Here is a 24442-nt window from a genome sequence, read left to right as displayed (position 1 = left end):
CTATACCACTAGCATCACCTGGGAAGCCCTGGTATCCTGCAGTAATGTCTCACTTAAAGCACTGCTATCCAAATATTTCTATTACTTTGATATAAAAGACATTATTAGTGTTGACATTTTACAAGAGATGATTGTACCAAAAATTAATTCCTAATCTTTAGCACATTTTCTCTTTCCTTTGTACTCTCATCTTTTATGTACATCATTTTTTTTTTTTTTATTTTAGTTGCACTAGGTCTTCACTGCTGTACGTGGACTTTCTCTAGCTGCATCGAGCAGCGACTGCTCTTTGTTGTGGTGCATGGGCCTCTCATTGCGGTGGCTTCTCTTGTTGCAGAACACGGGCTCCAGGCGCCCTGGCTTCAGCAGTTGCAGCATGGGAGCTCAGTAGTTTCAGCGTGCAGCTGCAGGGCACTCAGGCTTTAGTAATTGCGGCACACGGGCTCGGCAGTTGTGGCTCTAGGGCGCAGGCTCAGAAAAGCACAGGGCTAGTTTCTCTACAGCATGTGGGATCTTCCCAGAACATGGAATGAACCCATGTGCCCTGCATTGACAGGCAGATTCTTATCTGCTGTGCCACCAGGGAAGTCCCATCCATGAGTTTTTAATAACCCAATTAATACCTGTGCATGCCTGCAAAAGTTCAAATTTGCAAAGGTGTGGAGGGTAAAAGTTACAGAAATACATGTTATACTTAGTTTTTAAATAGTTGTGATTGTATAAAGGGTTTTGTATTCCTATTTTTTAACTTATTTAGTGAATACTTTTCCAATGTCTTTGATAGGCATTAGTTTTTCCTTTTTTCGCCATTTAAATTTTTTTTAAATATGAAAATATGATAACACATTTATAGGATACTTGGAAAATACAGAACAAAGTTACATATAGTCCCACTATATATTAAAATTATTTTTTAAGTAGATGAATTAAGATGCCATTAGTTTTAATGAATGCAAAATTTCCAGTAATTTTATATCATACTTAATTTAGCTATTCTTCCACAATTGTATATTTTTCCACTTTCTACTATTGTGTAATGATGCTATAAATAGAATATGTTTATGTAAATAGACTTCCCAGGTGGTGCTAGTGGTAAAGAACCTACCTGCCAATGCAGGAGACATGAGATGCAGTTTCCATCCCTAAGTCAGGAAGATGCCCTGGAGGAGGGCATGGCAACCCACTCCAGTATACTTTCCTGGAGAATCCCATGGATGGAAGATCCTGGAGGCTACAGTCCATGGGGTCGCAAAGACTCAGACATACATACATACCAAACAATGACTTCCCAGGCGGTGCAGTGGTAAAGAATCTGTCTGCCAATGCAGGAGATGCAAAAGAAGGGGGTTCAATCCCTGCATCGGAAAAATCACCTGGAGGAGGAAATGGCAACCCCGTTCAATATTCTTGCCTGGAGAATCTCACAGACAGAGGACCTCAAAGAGTTGGACATGACTGAAGTGACTTAGCATGCATGCATAATATGTAGATATATATTTCTTCTTTTAGATTATTTGCTTGGAACATATTTACTTGTGGTAATTTCCTTCCAGATATAAGCAAATTATAATTTTACTATTGTACAGAATTTTTTGTTCTGTGGAAATGGCTTGTGGCCTAAATTTTTTTTTGAGAATCACTGGTTGGCATAGATAACAAGTCAGCACAAATTTTAATGTCTCTGCAGTAATTAAAAATTATAGTAAAAAAAAAATTATAGTAAATGCATTTTTGTCATTCAGAGTTTACAATTTGGTCAGGCAGGCTAATCAATTTGCCCTTGGAAAGATAAGGCAAATCAGCAAATGAATCTCAAATTTAAAAATGCAGTTGCTGGGCTTCCTTGGTGGCTTAGTGGTAAAGAATCCGCCTGCCAATGCAGGAGACATGGGTTCAATCCCTGGTCTGGGAAGATCCTACAGGCAGCAGAGCAACTCAGCCTGAGCACCACAACTGCTGGGCCTTGTGCTCTAGAGCCCAAGAACCTCAACCATTGAGCCCACATACTCGCATGCCCTCAAGCCTGTGCTCTAGAAAAAGAAAAGCCACTGCAGTAAGAAGCCTTCACAATGCAATGAAAAGTAGCCACTGCTTTCTGCAACTAGAGAAAAGCCCGCGCATCAACACACACCCAGCACAGCCAAAAATAAATAAATAAGTAAAATTATTTAAAAAATCCAGGTACTCTAAAAAAATAAGTAAATATTAAAAAATGCAGTTAAGGATGATATATGAACATGTTCCATATGTTAAGTAATGTGATAAATGTTTTATTGCATTATTTTATTTAATTCTCAAAGAGCTCTATGAACTAATTTTGCTGATGGGGTTTTTCAGAGCAGTTATGTAGCTTGTCTAATATTGCACAGGTAACCAAGTACTGGAGATGAAATGTAGACTCCAGAGCTCATGCTCTTAACCTGGACATGAGGGAATTCAGGCCACCTAGGGGCAAGAAGGTCTGAGAGCCTTCTCAATATCAATTATCTCTTAATCAAGAGTGTTTTTACAATATTATCTGAAAGCTTGAGAAAATTCAAAAGAAAACTGGATGCAACCTCATCACCAGATGAGGCTCTTGTCTGGAAAAATGTCCCCTTAGTATGGTTAATTATAATCAAATACCTTTTTAAATTAATGGTGCTGAATGGTGTCTCTCCTGGCCAAATTAAAGAAATAGAATCCACGTCCTCTGGAGACCAATCCATGTGACTATGCAGAGGGCATGGATGTTTGACCAGTGAGTCAAGAACAAGTGCATTCAAAGGTAAGATAAAAGATTTACTCTGTTATCGAGTCATTAGACTTTTCTGCTCTGCCAGAGCAACTTGGCAGGAAAAGAGGAAGTCTTCCTGGAAGAAACAGAAGACAAGAGTGAAGATGGATGCCACTTTGGGTTTAATTTGAGAGACCAAAGATAGATGGATCTGAAGAGTGGGACCAATGCCAACCCATCTTATCTGGCTTCCTGCCCAGGACTATGTCTAACTCAACCATCAGAGACCAGCCTCTCATTCCACCCAGTGTTGGTCATTTAACACGCACTGTATCTTCTACCCAACAGGCCTGCCCAGTAGCCCTGGGGCGTTCCACCGTCCTGAATCTCAGACAGAGGCTATGTTGCAAGTTCCTTCTTTGATAGCTATGAAAGATGGAGCCTCATCTCTTGGGGAAAGTACTTTGTTCAGACTTTCCAGTGTCCCCTTCACAGTTGAGGAACCATGAAGTTTGTCTTGTGAAGGCAGAACTGCTTCCCAGCATTCCAGAGGAAAATTCCACCAGTGCTCTAGATACCAATCTGTCCTCTTGGCTTTATCCAATCTACTTAATATCCAGTCATCAATCTATAATATCCCAACTGTAAATTCCACTGCCAACAACTCCATTCTCTGACTTCTATTTTGCTGCAGTGTGGGTCATGGTGTGGCTCAGTCCTCAGGCTCAGAAAGTTGTGCGGAAGTCACTTCTCTCACGAGTTATTTAATTTATTCAGCATTTGTGTATAATACAGACCATGTTCCAGACATTCTTTGAAGCATGTTCCTATTATATTCACTCATTTAATCTTTGTAACAATCTCATGAAGTGTTATTTCCATCTGGCAGATGAGGCTTAGAGAAGCTTAAGCAATTTGCCTGACAATGCACAGCTAGGAATTGGTAAAGCTGAGGTTCAGACTTAGGCAGGCAGATTCCAGAGTCCCTGATTTTAATCACTGAGCTACGCTGTTTGCAAGAGAACTTCAGAGTGGCCCCTGATGGATGTCTGTTAATATAGGAGAAGGGCATAAAGCTCAAGGCAAGGCAGGAGGCCAAAGCTTCAGAAGTATAGCTGATTGGGAGATGGGAAGGGATGGTAAAAAGGAAAATTACATTGCTTGAGAGGCACACTCTGGCTTGTCAGGCTCCCCACTCCCACTAATTAGGGAATGTTGCTATTTTTTTAAAATACCAAACCATTAGTCCTTGCCAGTGAATAGGCAAGATGAGTTAACCTGGAGGAGGGAGAGGAGATGGGAGATGGTAGAGCCTAAGGACTGTCAGCAAGAGGAGATGGAGGGCAAGCTGCAATTTCACTCACGTCTGACCTTAATGGCACAAGTTTTGGTTCCTTGCTGGATGGAATTCCATGTACTCTCTTGAAAAAAACAATCCAGTGATGTCTGGGTAGTAGGTCTTTTTTTTTTCATCCTAGATGACATGGTAGCACTGGATTGCATTCTGAACGGGTGTTGTAACATTTGTGTACTGTTCTACATTTGGGTCCAGTGACTCAAAAACGAACAATGCCTTCTTAAATAAAGAAAAATCCCCCTGCCATTTACTGCGTTGGGATTCTCTTCAGTGTGAACACTTGTTCGAATCTTTGAAAGTTCTCAACTTGAAGGTTCATATGTAGAGGACTTACTATACTAAAAATTTTGAGGAATATTTTCCTCTGAAAGAGCAGGCCATCAAGCCATGTGAAGTTCATCTTATTTGCCTCCATCCTGGAATATGACTTATTACCTCCCAGTGAGCACAGAGTGTGTCTTTCCTCTCTTCCTCCTTATATCACAGAGTGATTTTTGGAAGGGCTCCCACCCCTATGCTCCTTAGGGATATCATATAAATAAGACAGTGAAATATTGTTGTAAACATAACAATGAATTTGCCTCAAAATCTACGGATTTCAACTTTTCAGTGAGCTTTATGACAGTAATGACCTCTGAGATTACAGACCAAGTAACGTGAGTCTGGCAAATGCTTGACATATATTATCTTTATTCTTCACAACCATCCAAGGAGGTATGTACTATTATCATTATTGACATGTTACAGAAGAAAGGGCAGTCTTGGAGAAGTAAATAGCCTTACTCAAGATCACATAACTATCAGATGATGGGCTCTGGATACACCCATGCAGTTTGCCAGCATGGTCTTAACTGCTACACCAGACCACAAGGCTTAGGAGAAAAGAGGGTTGGTATAATGTACATGTCATTTCCTTTAAAAAATTCATTTTCAGGGACTTCCCTGGCGGTCCAGTGGTTAAGATTCCGCTCTTCCACTGTAGGGGGCATGGGTTTGATCACTGATCCGGGAATTAAGGATCCTGCATGCCAGCATACCACGGCCAAAAAAATAAAAAAATCATTTTGTAATATTTAACATAGGAAAGAAATATTATGCTTAGTGTTTCTTCATTTATTCTAGATACCTTTCTATCTATCATCTCCCACTGTATTCTAAGCTCTGTTCAAGCATTAGACATATAGCAACAAATTCCTCCGGATGGAGAATGTCAGGAAGAAATTAAGTCAATGTTAGACAAATCAATAAGAGTTTATTATTCAATGCCACCTACATGCCCAGTACGGTGCTGGGCAAACTTATGTAAAGAAAAGTATCAGAAGACCCTGCCGAAAGTAAACCATACACAGGAAAAACATTTAGTTTGGTTACAAAGAAATGAAGCTGTTTACACTGAAAGCATAGAACCTACCTCATTATTTAGAATTATATTTTATAAGCATCACAGGTAAAAAGCAGCTAGGATGGTGAACTCTGGGTAGTGGAAAGGGCTCGATCCTGGGAGTCAATCAAGCACTTTCTGAGGGCCTTGGCCAGTAAGGTGGGGGAATACTGCTGAAAACCAGGTGCTCACCTGGAGCTTATAGTCATCCTGGTGAGAATATTCCCGGCCCGAGTCACACTGCCAAGTTCTAGCTATCCGACCTTGAGCGAGGAACTTCTCCCGCCTCTGTTTTGTAAAAGAAATGGGGTCAAGACTAGCGACTCTGCCACTCAGATTCCGGGTCCAAAGCTTATCCTGGCCGGTGTTCCCCGAGGAGGGTGGGTGAGACTTCCGGGCGATGCGCTGCGGCGCACGGCACAGCTGGGGCGCCGGGGCGGGACGGAGAGCGTTCGCGTTTCGAAACCGCTTGTCCCTCGCGGCGCCCCGTCCTCCCCGCCGCCGCGGCGGAGCCGGAGGAGGCGGAGCCGGCGCCTTCCCGGCTCTCGAGTGGGGAGGCTGCTGAGGAGGCGGCGCGGCGGGCCCGGGCGGCCGAGGCTCGGGAGGGGCGGCGGGGGGAGGCTGGCAGGCGGCGCCGGCGGCGCGGGGAGAGCGGCGCGGCGGGCTGGGCGCTCGCGGCGAGAGGAGTGCGCTCCATGCCTGCGGGCCGAGGCCGGCCCCAGCGAGCCGCCGACATGAAGAAAGACGTGCGGATCCTGCTGGTGGGAGAACGTGAGTCCGCGCGCGCCGGGGTGCCGGCCGCGGCCGCCGCAGCCCTTGCCGCCCCGCTGCCCTTCCGCGCCCCCGGGCCTCCCAGCTCCTCGGCTCTTCTCTTTCGGCCGCGGCCCTCGACCTCTCGCCTCTCCCGGGCCCTCCTACCTCTCTCCCTGGTCCCCACGTCGTGGTCCACCCCCCAGCCGCGTCTCCATTAGCCCCTGCCGGCCCGGCCTTCTTCATCCGAAGGTCCTCGCTTCCTTTCCCATTTGGAATTGTTTCTTCCCGGGCCTCCCGGTTTCCGAGGCCGCCGCCTCTCAAGCCCTCTCGTCTTCCGTGGAGATTCCCCTGTCCCCGCCAGGCAGGTGCTGGAACAGGCAGGCAGACCGGCGGCCAGTTGGAATGGCGTGAACCGGCTCTCCCGGGGAAGCCAGGGGGAGGGCTGCAGGACTGGGCGACTTGTGGGCAAGGTCAGGGGTGTCTGCCTGATTTTGCGCTCGCGGACTCCCTCCTTCTAGACATTGTAAGACGCGGAGCATTTTTTAAGACGATCTTTGCTCTTTGCATTGGAATCACTGGGTTTTTTCCTCAAAAACGTATTCTCAAGTTCAAGTTATGCAAGTGTTCAATGAATGCTAATCTGAGGAGGGTCCGTCTGTTGAGAGAATTATTGTAACCCTGAAGTCTAGTTGCCCTCATCTTTTAAAACATTGTAATAGAATACAATAGAATCAAACTTGGTAGTTAATTTTAAAATAACAGGCACACGTGAGACCCAAATAGACCAACATGCATGTGACACCCTACCCCCATCCCCAACCCTGAGATTCATAGATTTCACTTCTGAAGATTTAGTAAAGGAAGCATGTCTGTTCACTGACTTGGAGACAGAACAGCAGGGACTGCTTGATATCTGTTATGCAAAGTACGTGACTCAATTGGTAGGACTCAAATAAGAAAGAGGGCTGGGGAGGACTGGATTGTTTGTTTTGAAGTACATCTGGTAATGCTCTGGTTTTCCCAGGTGTCTCAGTGGTAAAGAATCCACCTGCCAAATAGGAGACACGGGTTCAATCCCTAGGTCAGGAAGATCCCTTGGAGAAGGAAATGGCAACCCACTCCAGTATTCTTGCCTGGGAAAGCCCATGGACAGAGGAGCCTAGCAGGCTATAGTCCATGGGATCACAAAGAGTCAGACACAACAGTGAAAAAATAAGGCTCTACCACTGCTTGCTTTGAAGCTTTCTTTTCTAAGCTCCCGTTCCATTCTAGACTAGCTCCTCCAGGTCACTGTGATGCTCTCCAAGGAAGAAAACTAACATACTTTTTACTGTCTTCTGTAGTGTTCTTTGCTGTTCATTGAAATCCTTGTTCACCTGCTATTGAATCAATAGACATTTTCCTTTAGAATCAAAATTTAGAAGTAAGCTTAGCCAGATATGGTTTACTTTTTGGTTTGCAGCTGTGAATTTTAGTTTTAATTTAAACCACATATGTATCTCAGTCTGTGTTTTGCATGGACTTTCTTGACAAAGTTCAGGAAGATGATTCATGTTGATGCATTTGGAGCAAGGTAGGGAGAGTGAAAAGGTTGGCTTAAAGCTCAACATACAGAAAACTAAGATTGTGGCATCTGGTCCCATCACTTCATGGGAAATAGATGGGGAAACAGTGGAAACAGTGTCAGACTTTATTTTTCTGGGCTCCAAAATCACTGCAGATGGTGATTGCATCCATGAAATTAAAAGACGCTTATTCCTTGGAAGGAAAGTTATGACCAACCTAGACAGCATATTAAAAAGCAGAGACATTACTTTGCCAACAAAGGTCCGTCTAGTCAAGGCTATAGTTTTTCCAGTCGTCATGTATGGATGTGAGAGTTGGGCTGTGAAGAAAGCTGAGCGCCGAAGAATTGATGCTTTTGAACTGTGGTGTTGGAGAAGACTCTTGAGAGTCCCTTGGACTGCAAGGAGATCCAACCAGTCCATCTTAAAGGAGATCAGTCCTGAGTGTTCATTGGAAGGACTGATGCTAAAGCTGAAGCTCCAATACTTTGGCCACCTCATGAGAAGAGTTGACTCATTGGAAAAGACCCTGATGCTGGGAGGGATTGGGGGCAGGGGGAGAAGGGGACGACAGAGGATGAGATGGCTGGATGGCATCACCGACTCGATGGAATCACCGACTCGATGGACATGAGTTTGAGTAAACTTGTGATGGACAAGGAGGCCTGGCGTGCTGCGATTCATGGGGTCACAAAGATTCGGACACGACTGAGTGACTGAACTGAACTGAACTGAGGGAAAGTAGTGAGTAGATGATGGGCTGAAAAAAACTGCTGCTTGAAAGACAATTTTTTTTTTAAAGCAGAAATTCTCTCTTTTGGTTTTAGTATTGAATTTAGCAATTACATGTAATCCTTAGTCTGTAAAGTATCTTAATGGAAATGCTATACATATGTAAGATACATGGTCAGCCTTAGGACATTTAAGTTAAGATGTTAACAGTGTTATTTATGGTAGTGGTTTAGTTGCTAAGTTGTGTCGGATTTTTGCAACCCCATGGACTGTAACCCGCCAGGCTCCTCTATCTATGGCATTTCCCAGGCAAGAATAAAGCCTTCATTTCTGAGGAAGACATTTTTCTCAAAGAGAATAGTACCAAAAGCTTTAGGCCAGATACCATATATACATGATTTTTTCCCACATTTAAGAATACTAGAAAGAGTTATACTTATTGGAAATACGTAATTTCAATTAGTTACATTAAAGGCTTGTATCCTGGGGGGAAATTATTGAAACATTACTTTTTGAGATTTAATGTATCTTGACAGCTGCTTAACCTAGCTGTAAATGCTAGATAAACAGAGTGACCAAGACTGTTTTGTTTTTTGGCCCCGCTGTGCAGCTTGTGGGATCGTAGTTCCCTGATTAGGGATCAAACCCATGCTCCCTGCATTGGAAGCATGGTGTCTTAGCCACTTGGCCACCAGGGAAGTCCCAGGACTGTTTTAATACTGGTCCGATACACAGATTTATCAGAAATACTAAATCTGTTGTATTTTTAAGATGGTTCAGTTCAGTCGCTCAGTTGTGTCCAACTCTTTGCGACCCCATGGACTGTAGCAGGCCAGGCTTCCCAGTCCATCACCAGCTTCCGAAGCTTGCTCAAACTCATGTCCATTGAGTCAGTGATTCCGTCCAGCCATCTCATCCTCTGTTGTCCCCTTCTCCTCCTGCCTTCAATCTTTCCCAGCATCAGGGTCTTGTCCAATGAGTCAGTTCTTCGCCTCAGGTGGCCAAAGTATTGTATTTAAGATGGTTAACTAAGGGAAATAGGAAAAGAAAAGAAAAGGAACATTGTCCCTCTGGTTATTGTTTCTCTATCACTTGAGTACATTTTATTGCCGTTAGTGTCAGTCCCTGCACACAGCAGCAGTGTCATTCACTGAGGCTCCCAAATACTTGAGTGGTTTCAGCATTCCGTTGGCTTAACCTGTACTGTACTCTGGAGGTGGAATGGATCTTTTCTTGGCCCATCCAGAATTTGCATTCTGAGCCAACAAGGTTTTAACACTAACTAGTTGCTTAATGCCTATTGACTGCTTAGATCAGAAAAGCTAGGCTGTCTATAAATATTAAAGTGTTTATTTGCAAAGAAAGCCAAAGTATTTTTAAGTATCTTCTTTACCTTAATTATTGAGCATATTGAATACTGTTCAGGCCAAATTAAAAGTCAAATACCATTCTTTAAACAACCTTTAAAGATGCAACCACACAAAGCTTAGTTTTTCAGGTTATGACTTTTCATAATCAATTTCATTGGCCAGAATTTGCGTTTAGCTAGATTTGCATTAGTATGCTTAACAAATGTTCTTATTATAATATGAGGAATGAGCCTTATTAACCTTTTATCCAAATCATGTATCTACGTTAAAAGTACACAGGATAGTCTTAGTTTTAGTGGCCTTGTTTTAGATTAAACTGAGATATATTGGTCTTCTGGTCAAATTAATCAAGAAAGTGGAACTGTTGTCCTCTTTTTAAATAAATTTGGTAGCTCTTTTTTTGTCTAACTGCTTAGTTTATCATCAAAACCTCTGCCAAACTAGCTCAAGCTTTGGTTGGCTCTGGCCTAGGCTTTTGTAACATCTCCTTAACTGGTGTCCCTGCTTCTAATTTCATCCATTCTCCATGTAGCAGACAAGAGTCATCTTTAAAAAATATCTCAGATCCTGTTACCCAGGTTAAAAATTCTCTGATGATCCCTTCTTTCGCTTAGAATAAAGGCCAGTGCACTCTTTAAAGCAGGCCTGACGAAGTCCTTCACGGTCCGGCCCTTGCTTTGGTCTTGTACCACTCTCTCCTTGGTTTGCTTTCTCTACCGGAGGGCTCTGACCCAGGCCTTATCCCTCATCCCTTGCAGAAGTGTTCACTTTTTGTTGTTGCTGTTGTTGTTTGGCCTGGAAGGTACGCTTCATAAAGACCGTGGATTTGTCTTCTTTATTGCCATTTCCCTGGGGCCTAGAATAGGCCTGGCAGAAAGTAGGCACTCAAATAGTTGTTGAAAGAATGAAAGAATTCAAGCTAGTTTATTTAGACTTTGTTTCCTAAACCACTCCTCTTAGTCATAAAAATGTGATCATTCTCCTTTCTTTTTTTTTCATTCTCCTTTCTTAAAATCAAATCTGCTGTGGTTATTGTTAGGATCTGAAGGGGCAGCATTCATCCAGTCTCTTGTTCCATGGTCTTAGCTTTATTTTGTTGGGGGAGATTCCTATGTTCTGGCAGTGCTATGTCTAGTTCATGTCTTGGCTGTCAGGAATTGTAGTCCTTGCCAAAAGAGGTCAGCTTCTCCTTGAACCAGCAGAGGCCATTTACAGATTTGAAGGAGTTAGAGAAAGATTCTTTAGGTACAAGAGTCAAAGAGACTTCAGGAATAAGCTAGTATTTATTTTAGAGAAAGACTTTCAGTGATCCTTTTTAAAACCATGTTGCTCTCCATTCTGTTCATTGTTAGAATGACATTTAAAGATTAAACTGCTCCAGTTTCAATTACACTGTGTCTGGGTGATAGATCCTCAACGCAGCATGATACCTACTATCACCTGGGTGATTGGTCACAGAAAGTCCAGTCTACTAGGTTGGTGCAAATGAAATTGGGGTTTCGGACAGTGAATTTTAAGTCATTATAGCTAGGCTCAACCACATCTTTATCATTCAAAATAGGAACCATTACAGTCAACACATTTTTGCCAATAAGAAATAAGTTGATTTATTCCTGAAGCATAAAAATCCATGCTTTGGGATTCAACAAACTCTTGGAAAGCATTTTCTGCCTCGAGCTGCTTGTGAAAGTGTTTTCACTGCAAAAAGTTGTTGAGATGCTTGAAAAAGAGGTAGTAGGTTGGCGAGAGGTCAGGTGAATGTGGTGGATAAGGCAAAACTTCGTAGGCCAGTTCGTTCAACTTTTAAAGTATTTGTTGTGCGACCTGCAGTCAGGTGTCGTCATGAAGAATTGGGCCCTTTCAGTTGACCAGTGCCGGCTGCAGGTGTTGCCATTTTTGGTGCATCTCACTGGTTTGCCAGGCATACTTCTCCATTGTAATGGTTTTGCCGGCATCCAGAAAGCTGTAGTGGATCGGTCAGATGGGCAGCTGACCACCAAACAGTGACCGTGAGCTTTTTTTGGTGCAACTTTGGCTCTGTGGAGTGCTCTGGAGCTGCTTCTTGGCCCAGCCACTGAGCTGGTCATCGCAGGTTGTTATATACAATCCACTTTTTGTTGCCTGTCACAATCTGATTAAGAAATGGTTTGTTGTTGTGTAGAATAAGAGAAGACAACACTTCAAAACAACAGTTTTTTTTATTTGTGGTCAGCTCATGGGGTACCCACTTACTGAGTTTTTTCGCCTTTCTAATTTGCTTCAAATGCAGAATGACCATAGGTCCATGTTGAGTCCTTAGCAGCTTCTCACGTAGTCGTAAAAGGATCAGTTTCGATGATGCTCTCAGTGGGTTGTTGTCAACTACTGACGGCTGGCCACTGCGCTCATCTTCAAGGCTCTCATTGCTTTTGCAAATCTTCTTGAACCACCATTGCGCTGTATGTTCGTTAGCAGCTTCTGGGCCAAATGTGTTGATGTTGTGAGTTGTCTCCACTGTCTTACGACCTATTTTGAACTTGAATAAGAAAATTGGTTTTTGTCTAACATTATTTCCCTAGTCTAAAATAAACATAAAATAACAAGTAATAAGTCATTAACAAAAACTCATAAAGCGATAAATGTGCATTAAAATGGTATATAACATAACCACATTTAAGAATATATTCCAGTATCAAATGGCAGAATTCTACAGTGCAAAACCGCAATTACTTTTGCACCAACCTAATACATAGTCTGTTTTGTTTATATAGAGAGCTCTTCTCTATCCTTGTTATACATGTACTGAGACTTGTTTTCTGCTGTCTTTTCTGCTCTTCTGGCGCCAGTTGGGCACTAGTGTTGATGGAGTTTGAAGGAGAGGGATAGACCACAGCATTTGTCCTTCTGCGGCTGACATCGTCTGCATGTGGTTGATGAAATTTTCTTTGGGAACAGTGCTCAGCTATTTCCCCAAATGCTAAAGTTTTGCAGTTTAAAATACAACATTGTCACTCTCTTCCTCCCTTTGTATTCTAATTACAATAACTTAGGAAGAACCAACAAGGCTTTTTAATAAAGAAGCAGATAAAAATGAGTAGATCCCTTTGCTGCTTGAAGTATGGGGTGTTTGTTATCAAAAAAATTTGCCAAAATGGCTGGTAGGATGGTAATTGGAACCAGAGAATGTTATTTCCGCTTCATGAATATTAAGAATTTGCTGTCATTTAGAACTGGATGTTCAAAAGATCTGATGAAAAGACAAAGAAATTTTTAGCCTGGATAAATCTAGATAATTTACTCTATAGTGATGAATTATGCTTCCCATGGATGACCTACTTAGAAGCATGGAGTTTCAGACTGAACTGTAGCATATTGTATTGAACTGAATCAGAAGGCCTTCTGTCCTTGGAAATAATTGTGGCCATGCTTGTAATTTTCGTAGACCAGTTTAATATTTGTCAGGCAAAATAGAGGAAGTGGAGACCATCAGGCTAACAAAGGATAATTTTTTTGTCCTCCATATCAATACTTATAGTATATAATACTAGTATATAGTATATAATACTATATATATATATATACTATATATATAGTATATAATACTATATATATATATACTATATATATAGTATATAATACTATATATATATACATATATATAGTATATATATATATACATATGTACATATATGTATACTATATATATATAGTATATATATATATACATATATATAGTATATAATACAATAGTATATAATTATTAAATTTAATTATAGTTATTGTTATAAAATTGTACTATATAAAATATTTATAATATATATTGTATTTACATTAAATATAAATTTTAATTGATACAATGACTAGAGAAGAACTTGGGATATTATTCCTTTATGGAAATAATTTTTATTTTTTGGAGTAGTTAAAATTACATAGTGCTTATACTCATCTGACATTGTCATAGGGACTTTGTGTTTTTCTGGCCTTGACCAGGGATTGAACCGGCACCCTTAGCAGTGAAAGCATGGAGTCCTAACCACTGGACCCCCCCAGGGAATTCCCATAAGGAATTTTTTTTTTTTGATCATAGGCTTGTTTAAATAGCTTTAAATTTCTAATATTCTAAAATATTTTTCCTTATCTTCAAGGCATTCATTTATTTCTCAATTAAAATTAGCTTGAAAGTGGCCTATTTTAACTTTAAACCTGCCGCTTTATTATTTCTTTGATAGTCTCACTCAAGGTTACGTGGGTAGACCTTAAGAGAAGCAAAGCAGCCCTAGTTTAGAGTCTCCAAAGCATTTTGAAACTAAATCATATCTGTGTAACCCTTCATTAGTTAAAGCAGCTATCATCTCACTGCTCCTCCAAATGGAAACCCAGAATGACACTAGTGAGAACATGCCTGCTTATTTTCTTCCCAATTCACTGTACTCTGTCTCTCTCCTGCTGTTATTTTGAACTTGTTTTAAAAAAGGAAATCACTCCTGGATTTTTATGTGGAAGAGATTCATGTTCTTTGATTTTTTTTTTTAAAGGTCTTCTATTAGACAATTACTTCAGAAACTAGATAGGATTGTTTTACTGTGATGAGTGCTATACTGCCTCAGATTCCTCAACAGATGAGGCAGAATATGAATGAGTAAACAGAATATCGCAGTCCAAAAGAGTATCGATACAAATTTATTCCTGGTTTTTGGTAGCGGACATTTATTCCTACTCTTAGGTACCGCTCTCCTGAGTCTGTATGATCAGGCATAAGTAAAGTTTTTAAACTGTCGCTGTCCTTCCACGGCCGCCTGTCCCCGAGCTGTCTGCCCTCCTGCCTCTGAGGCCTGCCCTGTTGGAACAGACACGGGGGCGAGAGCCAGAACGGCCCTGAAGAGCTGAGCTGTGAAAAATTCTGATTTTCTTCAAAATAGTGATCTTTCTCTTCTGAAAATATCACTGGAAATACAAAGGGTCCTTGGGGAAAGCAGAAAGGGACTACGACTAAAAAAGGGTTGTTCTAAAAAGAACGAAAAGAATGGATGCACTTTAAAGGTTATGGTTGAGGGGAACTTTAAGAGTAACACGGAACACCTGTTGAAGACCTGCATTTTGCTAAGGGAACCTGAGTGATGGTGATTAAGGAAAAACAAGCCCTTAGCTGTTTTAGAAACTACTAGGCATTTTGATATTGTTAATTGACATAATTTTGAACATTTTGTTTAACATTTTGAGTTGACGATTCAAGGGTAGGTTCCTTCTGAAACTGGTAAGGGCCTTAGAATGGTAGGATACAAATAAAATTTTTTAAAGATAATGAGTTGGCCAAAAAAGTTCGTTCGGGTTTTTCTGTACAATCTTATGGGAAAATCCAAATGAACTTTTTGGCCAACCCAATAATTCTAAAAAGGGGATTATGAGAAGAATCAGGACATTAAAGTAGGCAGACTTCTCAAGACCCAAGAGTGGGGCTTGTTTTCGTGACCAAGGAGCATCTGAGTTGTTGCGGATCTGATTCATTTTTTTCCCATTCCTAACATAGTAGATCAAGGATAACATTACAGACCTTACAGCTGACCTTTGAGCAGCCTGGGTTGGAACTGCGCAGATCCACTTATCTGAGGACCTTTTTCAATAGTAAATACTACAGTACTCCATAATCCACAGCTGGTTGAATCCAGGGATGAGGATACAGAAGGATTGCTGATACAGAAGGTCGACTCTAAGTTACAGGATTTTCAGCTGTGCATGTGTCAGCGTCCCTAACCCCCGGTTGTCCAAGGGTCAGCTGTCTACGATACCCAGGAGAGTTCTTCAGAATGGAAGAGTTTCTGGGGACCTCTGTGCTGGCATAGTTGTGGGGTTTAGGAGACGAGGAAAAAAAGCAGGCATCTCTCTTGGGGCCAGAGAGGGCCCGAAGTTCAAAGGTCACAGGTATTGTACAGGCATTGGATCTTCTAAAAGGTTTGGTAAATATCTGGAGTAAGAAGAGGGTGGCTTGGCTCATTTTAAGATAACCTTTTGTTGTTGTTTAGTTGCTAAGTTGCTCAGTTATGTCCAGTTGACCTTTGAACAATACAGGGGTTAGAGGCACCAACCCTCTGTGCAGTTGAAAATCTGCATGTAACCAGCCCTCTGTTTACTGTGTTCCTCTGAGTCTGATCCCAAGTCGCAAATCTACAGATTGTGTAGTACTGTGGTATTTGCTATTGAAAAAATGTCTATCAAGATGGACCTGCACAGGTCATACCTGTGTTGTTCAAGCCTCAGCTCGATTTTATCTCCATTGTGAATAATCATGTGGAATTAGGTTGGATACTATAAATGTAGAAATGAGTACTAACTTGAGCTGGCTGAAGGTTTGGAGTTGCTGGAACCCTAAACAAGGTCTTGATGAAAGGAGTCATTTAAGTTATGAAATGCTGAATGTAAGTCATCAAGTACTAGAAATTCCTGGACCCGATATTGGCTTCATGAGTCCCTCTGTGTTCTTACAGATAGATGAATGTTTTTGTCAGATCACTGTCCCATACACAGTTAAAACATAACAGATACAATTTGGGGATCTGTCTGCCATTTCGAGGGTACTGCAGGGTAAGTTACCATTAATGTAACATGCACTTTTGTCTGTTACAGGCCTGTTTTCTAGCTGTGCTACATACTGATTTAGATAAATCATAAAATATAAACATTAATAGCATCTAATCCTTTTTTTTTTTTTTTTTACCTGATGGGAAAATGGAGGCCCAGAGAGAGTCAGTGACAACTCAGGGTCGTCTGTTAATGGCAAAACTGGTTCCAAAATCCTGCTCCAGCTCTTGCTTAACTCCTTTAATTCAAACTCCTCCTCAACACAACTACTACCGATTTGTGTATTTAATGTGTGCCAGGTATTGTCCCTAGCATTATGCATCTGTCATCTTAATCCTTTTACCACTTCTGTAAAGCTGTTCACTATTCTATTTTATAGATGAACAAAGTGAGGCTTCATGACTTGCCTGAGGAAACACAGCTTATAAGCTCTGACACCGAGATTGCAGTTCAATTCTGTCTCATTCCGAAGCCTGTATTCTTTTTTTGGTGAAATGTTTGTATAAAATGTAAAAAGATTCATATAACAAATACCCATCACCTGGCTTAATAAATAAAACATTACCAATCAGTTGAAGCCCCCTCCTCGTTGTATTTCCCTCAATGGTAACCAACCACTTTCTTGAAATTCACATATGTGCTCTTAGCCACTACGCTCCATTTTACTAAGTGCATTTGCTGGGAGCTACAGATTGACCAGTGAGCAAGCAAAACATGTTCTCTGCCTTTGTGGAGTTTCTTGTGGGTGATAGTGCAATACTTGTTTCTTAGTCTTTTGGGAGATACTCATTAGCGGGTAGGACACGTCAGGTTTTTGCCAAGGAGGTCTAGGAGATCCTTCAGGAGACCGTGGGTGATGTGCTGGAAGGTTGCTTAGATGTCTTTACTGATTTTTTTTTCCCTTCTAGGGAGCTGCTTTTATGAGCTTTTTGATTTCCTGCTACTTGAGAGAGACTTCTGGGAGGAGAAAATAGTCACTTCTCTTCCTGCTCTTCCTTATCTCCCCTTCCCTTTTTAAAACAGAATGGTTGAACATAGCACTTGATCCATACTTATTTTATGGCAGTTTATCTGTTGTTTTATACATTTCCATATTATCCCCCAGAGTATCTAAGACTAAACTTTCTTAGAAGACAACTAGGTAAATACCTATCAATAAACTGGTTTGGAGTCTGCAGAAGAAAGATGGGTCATTAGAAGCATAATACTCTGTGTTCTTCTAGTGTTTTTCCTAGTCTGGTTCAGGCAGGGCACAGCTACGCCTGAGCGAAACTTGTACTCTTGGACAGAAATTCTGTTAACAGTGCTTCTCAGTTTTTTGAGCCATCCTTTCTTTTGAGAAATACAAAACCATCATGCTGTCTACATTCTGACAGTTTTCTGAAACTACCTGGGTGTCCTATAGTTGAATTCAATTTTGACACTGACTACCCTGGATTAGCCTCAGGGGCTAAGATCCTACAAATTAAGGGGCAAGATCCCCAACAAGATCACCTTTACTTTTTAGTTTCCACCTGCAAGTGGGGTCCCCAGACTATCCACACTTCTTTCTGGCTGACTACAATTAGGGGCTTCCCACAACCCCTTGGGTTCGGTAATTCACTAGAAAGACACATAGAACTCAGGATGGTGCAGTGCTTAAGATTACGCAGATGAACAGCCAGGTGAAGAGGTACCTGGGAGAAGGTCTGGAAGGGTCCTGAGCTCAGGAACTTCTGTTCCTGTGGAGTCAGGGTGTGCCACCTTTATGGTTCATTGATGTGTTCACCAGCCAGCAAGATCCCCGGAGCTTTGATATGTCCAGAGTTTTCATACAGGACTTCAATAGGTAGCCCCTTCATTGAACTCAGTCTCTAGCACCCCACCCCCACTTCCCCAGAGGTTTTGGGGTGGGGCTGAAAGTTCCAACCCCCTAATCACATGGTGGTTTTTTCTGGCGGCTGACCCCTATGCTGAAAGCTGTCTAGGCCCTCCCTTCCCCTTTAATAAGTCACCTCATTAGGACAAGCTGAAGCATGGTTGAAAGAGACTATAACAAAGGACACTCCTTTCACTCAGGAAATTCCAAGGGATTTTGAAGCTGTGCCAGGAACTAGGCATAAAGACCAGATGTATTCTTTATTGTATCACATCCTCCTTTGCTAGTTGTAATTTTGGGATTTTGCTGGTGGGCCAGTGGTTAAGAACCGCCTGCCAGTGCAGGAGACAGGGGTTCGATCCCTGGTCTGGGAAGATTCCACATGTTGTGGGGCAGCTAAGCCCGCGCACCACAATTACCGAGCGCATGCCCTGGAACTTGGGAGCCACAACTGCTGAAGCCCTAGAGCCTGCGCTCCGCAACAGGAGAAGCCCCTGCAAAGAAGTCCACACAGCGCAACTAGAGAAAGCCCGCGTGCAGCAGTGAAGACCCAATGCAGCCGGAAATAAATGGATAAAAAATAGTTATAATTTCAACATTAATTATTTTTTTACTAAAAAGTTGAGCAAAGTAACTTTAGAATTTTTTTTTTTTTTTATTGCCTCAGCAGTTTCCTGCTATTCACAACTCTTCAGTTACCCTTAAGACAAGCTTTGAATGGGAGAGTTCCAGGAGCTCCGAAGGGTAGACCTGATTTCCCAAAAAGTAGTGCTGAAGCTACAGCAATACCACTGTGTTTGGGGCAAGGTGAAATTAAGTTATGTACCTCAGTCTGGTTGATGTGCTAGAGGTTCTGCTCTCCTTGACAGTATAAAGTTAGAAAATTCCATTCAGTGTTTTCAAATATCTGGTTATTGTGTTAATGCAGACTCATAGATGTTAAGTGTGTATTAATATTTTCTATTCGTAACAGTCTGATATGAGTGAAATGGCTTAGGAGTAGTTCAGAGGAGGAGGGGGAAGGCTTCAATAGCCCCAGGACGTCAGATCACACAAATTGTGAGGTAGAATTTGAGCTGTCCCTCAGTTCAGTTCAGTCGCTCAGTCGTGTCTGACTCTCTGCAACCCCATGGACTGCTGCACACGAGGCCTCCCTGTCCATCACCAACTCCCAGAGTTTACCCAAACCCATGTCCATTGAGTTGGTGATGCCATCCAGCCATCTCATCCTCTGTCATCCCCTTCTCCTCCTGCCCTCAATTTTTCCCAGCATCAGGGTCTTTTCCAATGAGTCAGCTCTTCGCATGAGGTGGCCAAAATATTGGAGTTTCAGCTTCAGCATCAGTCCTTCCAATGAACACTCAGGACTGATCTCCTTTAGGATGGACTGGCTGGATCTCCTTGCCACCCAAGGGACTCTCAAGAGTCTTCTCCAACACCACAGTTCAAAAGCATCAATTCTTCGGCACTCAGCTTTCTTTATAATGCAACTCTCACATCCATACATGACCACTGGAAAAACCATAGCCTTGACTAGATGGACCTTTGTTGGCAAAGTAATGTTATGCTGTCTAGGTTGGTCCTAACTTTTCTTCCAAGGAGTAAGTGTCTTTTAATTTCATGGCTGCAATCACCATCTGCAGTGATTTTGGAGCCCAGAAAAATAAAGTCTGACACTCTTTCCACTGTTTCCCCATCTATTTGCCATGAAGTGATGGGACCGGAGGCCATGATCTTAGTTTTCTCAATGTTGAGCTTTAAGCCAGCTTTTTCACTCTCCTCTTTCACTTTCATCAAGAGGTTCTTTAGTTCTTCTTCACTTTCTGCCATAAGGGTGGTGTCATCTGCATATCTGAGGTTATTGATATTTCTCCCGGAAATCTTGATTCCAGCTTGTGCTTCCTCCAGCCCAGCGTTTCTCATGATATACTCTGCATATAAGTTAAATAAGCAGGGTGACAATATACAGCCTTGATGTACTCCGTTTCCTATTTGGAACCAGTCTGTTGTTCCATGTCCAGTTCTAACTGTTGCTTCCTGACCTGCATACAGATTTCTTAAGAGGCAGGTCAGGTGGTCTGGTATTTCCATCTCTTAAAGAATTTTCCACTGTTTATTGTGATCCACACAGTGAAAAGCTTTGGCATAGTCAATAAAGCAGAAATAGATGTTTTTCTGGAACTCTGTTGCTTTTTCGATGATCCAGTGGATGTTGGCAATTTGATCTCTGGTTCCTCTGCCTTTTCTAAAACCAGCTTGAACATCTGGAAGTTCATGGTTCACATACTGTTGAAGCCTTGCTTGGAGAATTTTGAGCATTACTTTACTAGTGTGTGAGATGAGTGCAATTGTGCGGTAGTTTGAGCATTCTTTGGCATTGCCTTTCTTAGGGATTGTAATGAAAACTGACCTTTTCCAGTCCTGTGGCCACTGCTGAGTTTTCCAAATTTGCTGGCATATTGAGTGCAGCACCTTCACAGCATCATCTTTCAGGATTTGAAATAGCTCAACTGGAATTCCATCACCTCCCTTAGCTTTGTTCGTAGTGATGCTTCCTAAGGCCCACTTGACTTTGCATTCAGAATGTCTGGCTCTACGTGAGTGATTACACCATCGTGATTATCTGGGTCATGAAGATCTTTTTTGTACAGTTCTTCTGTGTATTCTTGCCACCTCTTCTTAATATTTTCTGCTTCTGTTAGGTCTATTCCTTTTCTGTCCTTTATTGAGCCCATCTTTGCATGAAATGTTCCCTTGTTATCTCTAATTTTCTTGAAAAGATCTCTAGTCTTTCCCATTCAGTTGTTTTCCTCTATTTGCGCTGATCACTGAGGAAGGCTTCCTTATCTCTCCTTGGTATTCTTTGGAACTCCGCATTCAAATGGGTATATCTTTCCTTTTCTCCTCTGCTTTTCGCTTCTCTTCTTTTCTCAGCTATTTGTAAGGCCTCCTCAGACAGCCATTTTGCTTTTTTGCATTTCTTTTTCTTGAGGATGGTCTTGCTCCCTGTCTCCTGTACAAAGTCACGAACCTCCATCCGTAGTTCATCAGGCACTGTATCAGATCTAGTCCTTTAAATCTGTTTCTTTTTTTTTTTTTTCTTTTTTTTATTATTATTATTTTTTTTTTTCCAGTGGGTTTTGTCATACATTGATATGAATCAGCCATGGATTTACATGTATTCCCAATCCCGATCCCCCCTCCCACCTCCCTCTCCACTCGATTCCTCTGGGTCTTCCCAGTGCACCAGGCCGGAGCACTTGTCTCATGCATCCCACCTGGGCTGGTGATCTGTTTCACCATAGATAGTATACATGCTGTTCTTTTGAAATATCCCACCCTCACCTTCTGTTTCTTACTTCCACTGTATAATGGTAAGGGATTTGATTTAGGTCATACCTGAATGGTCTAAGTGGTTTTCCCTACTTCTTCAATTTAAGTCTGAATTTGGCGGTAAGGAGTTCATGATCTGAGCCACAGTCAGCTCCCAGTCTTGTTTTTGCTGAATGTTTGGAGCTTCTCCATCTTTGACTGCAAAGAATATTATCAATCTGATTTCGGTGTTGACCATCTGGTGATGTCCACGTAGAGAGTCTTCTCTTGTATTGTTGGAAGAGGATCTTTTGAAGGAGGTCACTATTATCTTCATTACCTCCACCATAGTTTGGCCCCAGTTAAATAGCAGGGAGGGAACACAGCTCCACCCATCAACAGAAAACTGGATTAAAGATTTACTGAGCAAGGCCCCGCCCATCAGAACAAGACCCAGTTTCCCCCTCAGGCAGTCTCTCCTTATCTCCTTATCAGAGGGCAGACAGAATGAAAACCACAATCACAGAAAACTAAGCAAACTGATTACATGGACCACAGCCTTGTCTAACTCAGTGAAACTGTGAGCCATGCCATGTAGGGCCACCCAAGATGGACGGGTCATGGTGCAGAGTTCTGACAAACCATGGTCCACTGGAGAAGGGAATGGCAAGCCAGTATTCTTGCCTTGAGAACCCCATGATTAGCATGAAAAGGCAAAAAGATAGGACACTGAAAGATGAACTCCCCGGTCAATAGGTGCCCAATAGGCTACTGGAGATCAGTGGAGAAACAGCTCCAGAAAGAATGAAGAGATGGAGCTGTTCTTGAGAGATGGTAAATGTTTGGTAAAGTAGACCAGAGAAAGGGGATGGTAGTCTAGATGAAGAAAACCATGTGAGGGGGGCCAGGATTTATCATGGCTTGTTTGTGCCTACACAAAACAGAATGGCTTTATTTGAGTAAATCATGTATGAGGACTAGCAGGAAAGACAGACATGATCTGGGGTTAAATTATGATTTTCAAAGGCCAGTAGAATAGCAACACTTTGATTCGGTAGGTAATTGAGAGTCAGGGATGGCTTTTGATCAGGTGAGTTAGGAAATGTAAAGAATGTGCAAGAAAGATGTATTAGCATTTGTATTACTGATATATTAATGAGAGGAGAGACAGGATAAGGGGGTAGAAAGTTGTGAACTAGGAAGTGTTTTGGTAAAGGTGCTATATTTAGGGGAAACTGGGAACAGAGGAAGGAATGAGTATTAAAACTGTCAGAGGAAGTTTGACAGAATTTGAATGATCAGTACAGAGAAAGGGGTAGGCAAACATGGTTATGATTTTTTTTTTTTTTTTAATTTTAGCTTTTATCCTGATGTGTAGAAAGAGTGTTCCTTGTTGGTGAAAATCTCATAAATCCATTGGAATATAATCTCCATGAATATAAAAGTTGGGGAAACATAATGCCTTGATCAGTAGTATCCCCCTGACTTGGAATAGTGCCTTGAGTGTAGAAGTGCTCAAGAAATACATAGAAGGGATGCAGGAATGCATTTAACATGTCAAAGTTGAAGTAAATTTCAGTTGCCATCTGTAAATTTAGAATGTGACAGTTTTTACCACCAAAGTGACTTTTGTTTTTTAAGAAGGAAAGTTAAAACCTTTATTTATTGAGAGACAGTGATAGGTCAGGTGCTCTGCTAAGCACTTGCACATATATGATGTTGTTTAATTCTTAATGGAACCTTGAAGAGATGGTATTATTATCTCCCTGAAAATGTTGACTTTTTCTAGTCCCCCAAATTATACATATTTATAAAATCATATTGTACGTGGTGAAGATGATACGTATTTGAGACTTGCTTCAAAATAATTCATGGGAAAGGACAAGAGAGAATATAGAAAAGAGATGAGGTTGGGTGATGGGTTCACATACCCGATTACACTGTTGTCACTAATTCTGAAACTTTTCCATTTTTTAATAATAAAGGAAAGAAAAAAATCATATTGTTCATGGTGATATATACTGGCCTAACTGCCATTTTTTTAAATAAAATGAAACAATTTGAGCCTCCAGATAATGACTGTAATGGATTATAACCCATAGAGTAATATAATAATCCATAAGACCACACTCATAAGAAACAGAAAGGAAAGTTTTTTCTTACAGGAGAATGCAAAGTAATACAGGAGAATAGATAGAAATAAAAAATCACCATCTAGCAGCCACGATAGCAGTACTTGTTTTAGGCAAGAAGCTTGAATGGCTGCTAAACCTAATAGCCAAAGGTTTGATGAGAACCACAATATTTACATAGTCTCAAAGTACCTCCTCATAGGATATTTTTTAATTAGAAAAAAATAACTTTACTGGAGAAACCTAACATCACCTCCTCCAAGTGATGACAGCGAACATCACAGTAATGGGACAAATTGACATTATCACTTCTTGCATATTCTGCAAAAAAAACAGAGCCTGAAATTAATCGTGGGATAACATCATACAGATCCAGTTGAGAGAGATATTACAGAATAAATGACTTTAGTCTTCAGAAATGTGAAGGTCATGAAAGATAAAGATGGAGGAAAGCCTCCAGATTAAAGGAGACTAAAGAGATATGACAACCAAATGGAACGTTTGATTCTGGACAAAAAAGATTTTCCTTTTCTATAACGGATAATAGTGAGACATGAATAAGGTTTATAGATTACATAATAGCACTGTTTTGGGTGTTAATTTCCTGATCTTGACATTACTTGATTTAACTGTGGTTATGTAAGAGAATGATACTGTTTCTAGGAAATACATACTGGCGTGCTTCAGGGTAAAGGGGCATCATGTTTGTGA

The 24442-nt window shown here is 41.4% G+C and overlaps 1 protein-coding gene across 8 annotated transcripts in view; it reads left to right on the top strand.

Annotated features, from left to right (window-relative positions):
* The first annotated feature begins 6095 nt into the window (after positions 1 to 6095).
* RHOT1 (ras homolog family member T1) overlaps positions 6096 to 24442 on the top strand; it is a 62532-nt gene continuing 44185 nt past the window's right edge. For 7 of the 8 annotated variants that reach the window (XM_061142834.1, XM_061142831.1, XM_061142827.1 and 4 more), the window contains exon 1: positions 6096 to 6225. In XM_061142834.1, coding sequence (XP_060998817.1) covers positions 6150 to 6225 — 76 coding nt within the window. In that variant the 5' untranslated portion in view covers positions 6096 to 6149. The remainder of the gene's footprint in view (positions 6226 to 24442) is intronic. The other variant, XM_061142829.1, reaches the window with a different exon arrangement.

This window comes from Dama dama, chromosome 5 (genome assembly GCF_033118175.1).
Source record: "Dama dama isolate Ldn47 chromosome 5, ASM3311817v1, whole genome shotgun sequence".
NCBI lineage: Eukaryota > Metazoa > Chordata > Mammalia > Artiodactyla > Cervidae > Dama > Dama dama.
The sequence above is the reverse complement of the archived record's forward strand: the minus strand, read 5'-3'. Positions and strand labels throughout refer to the sequence as shown.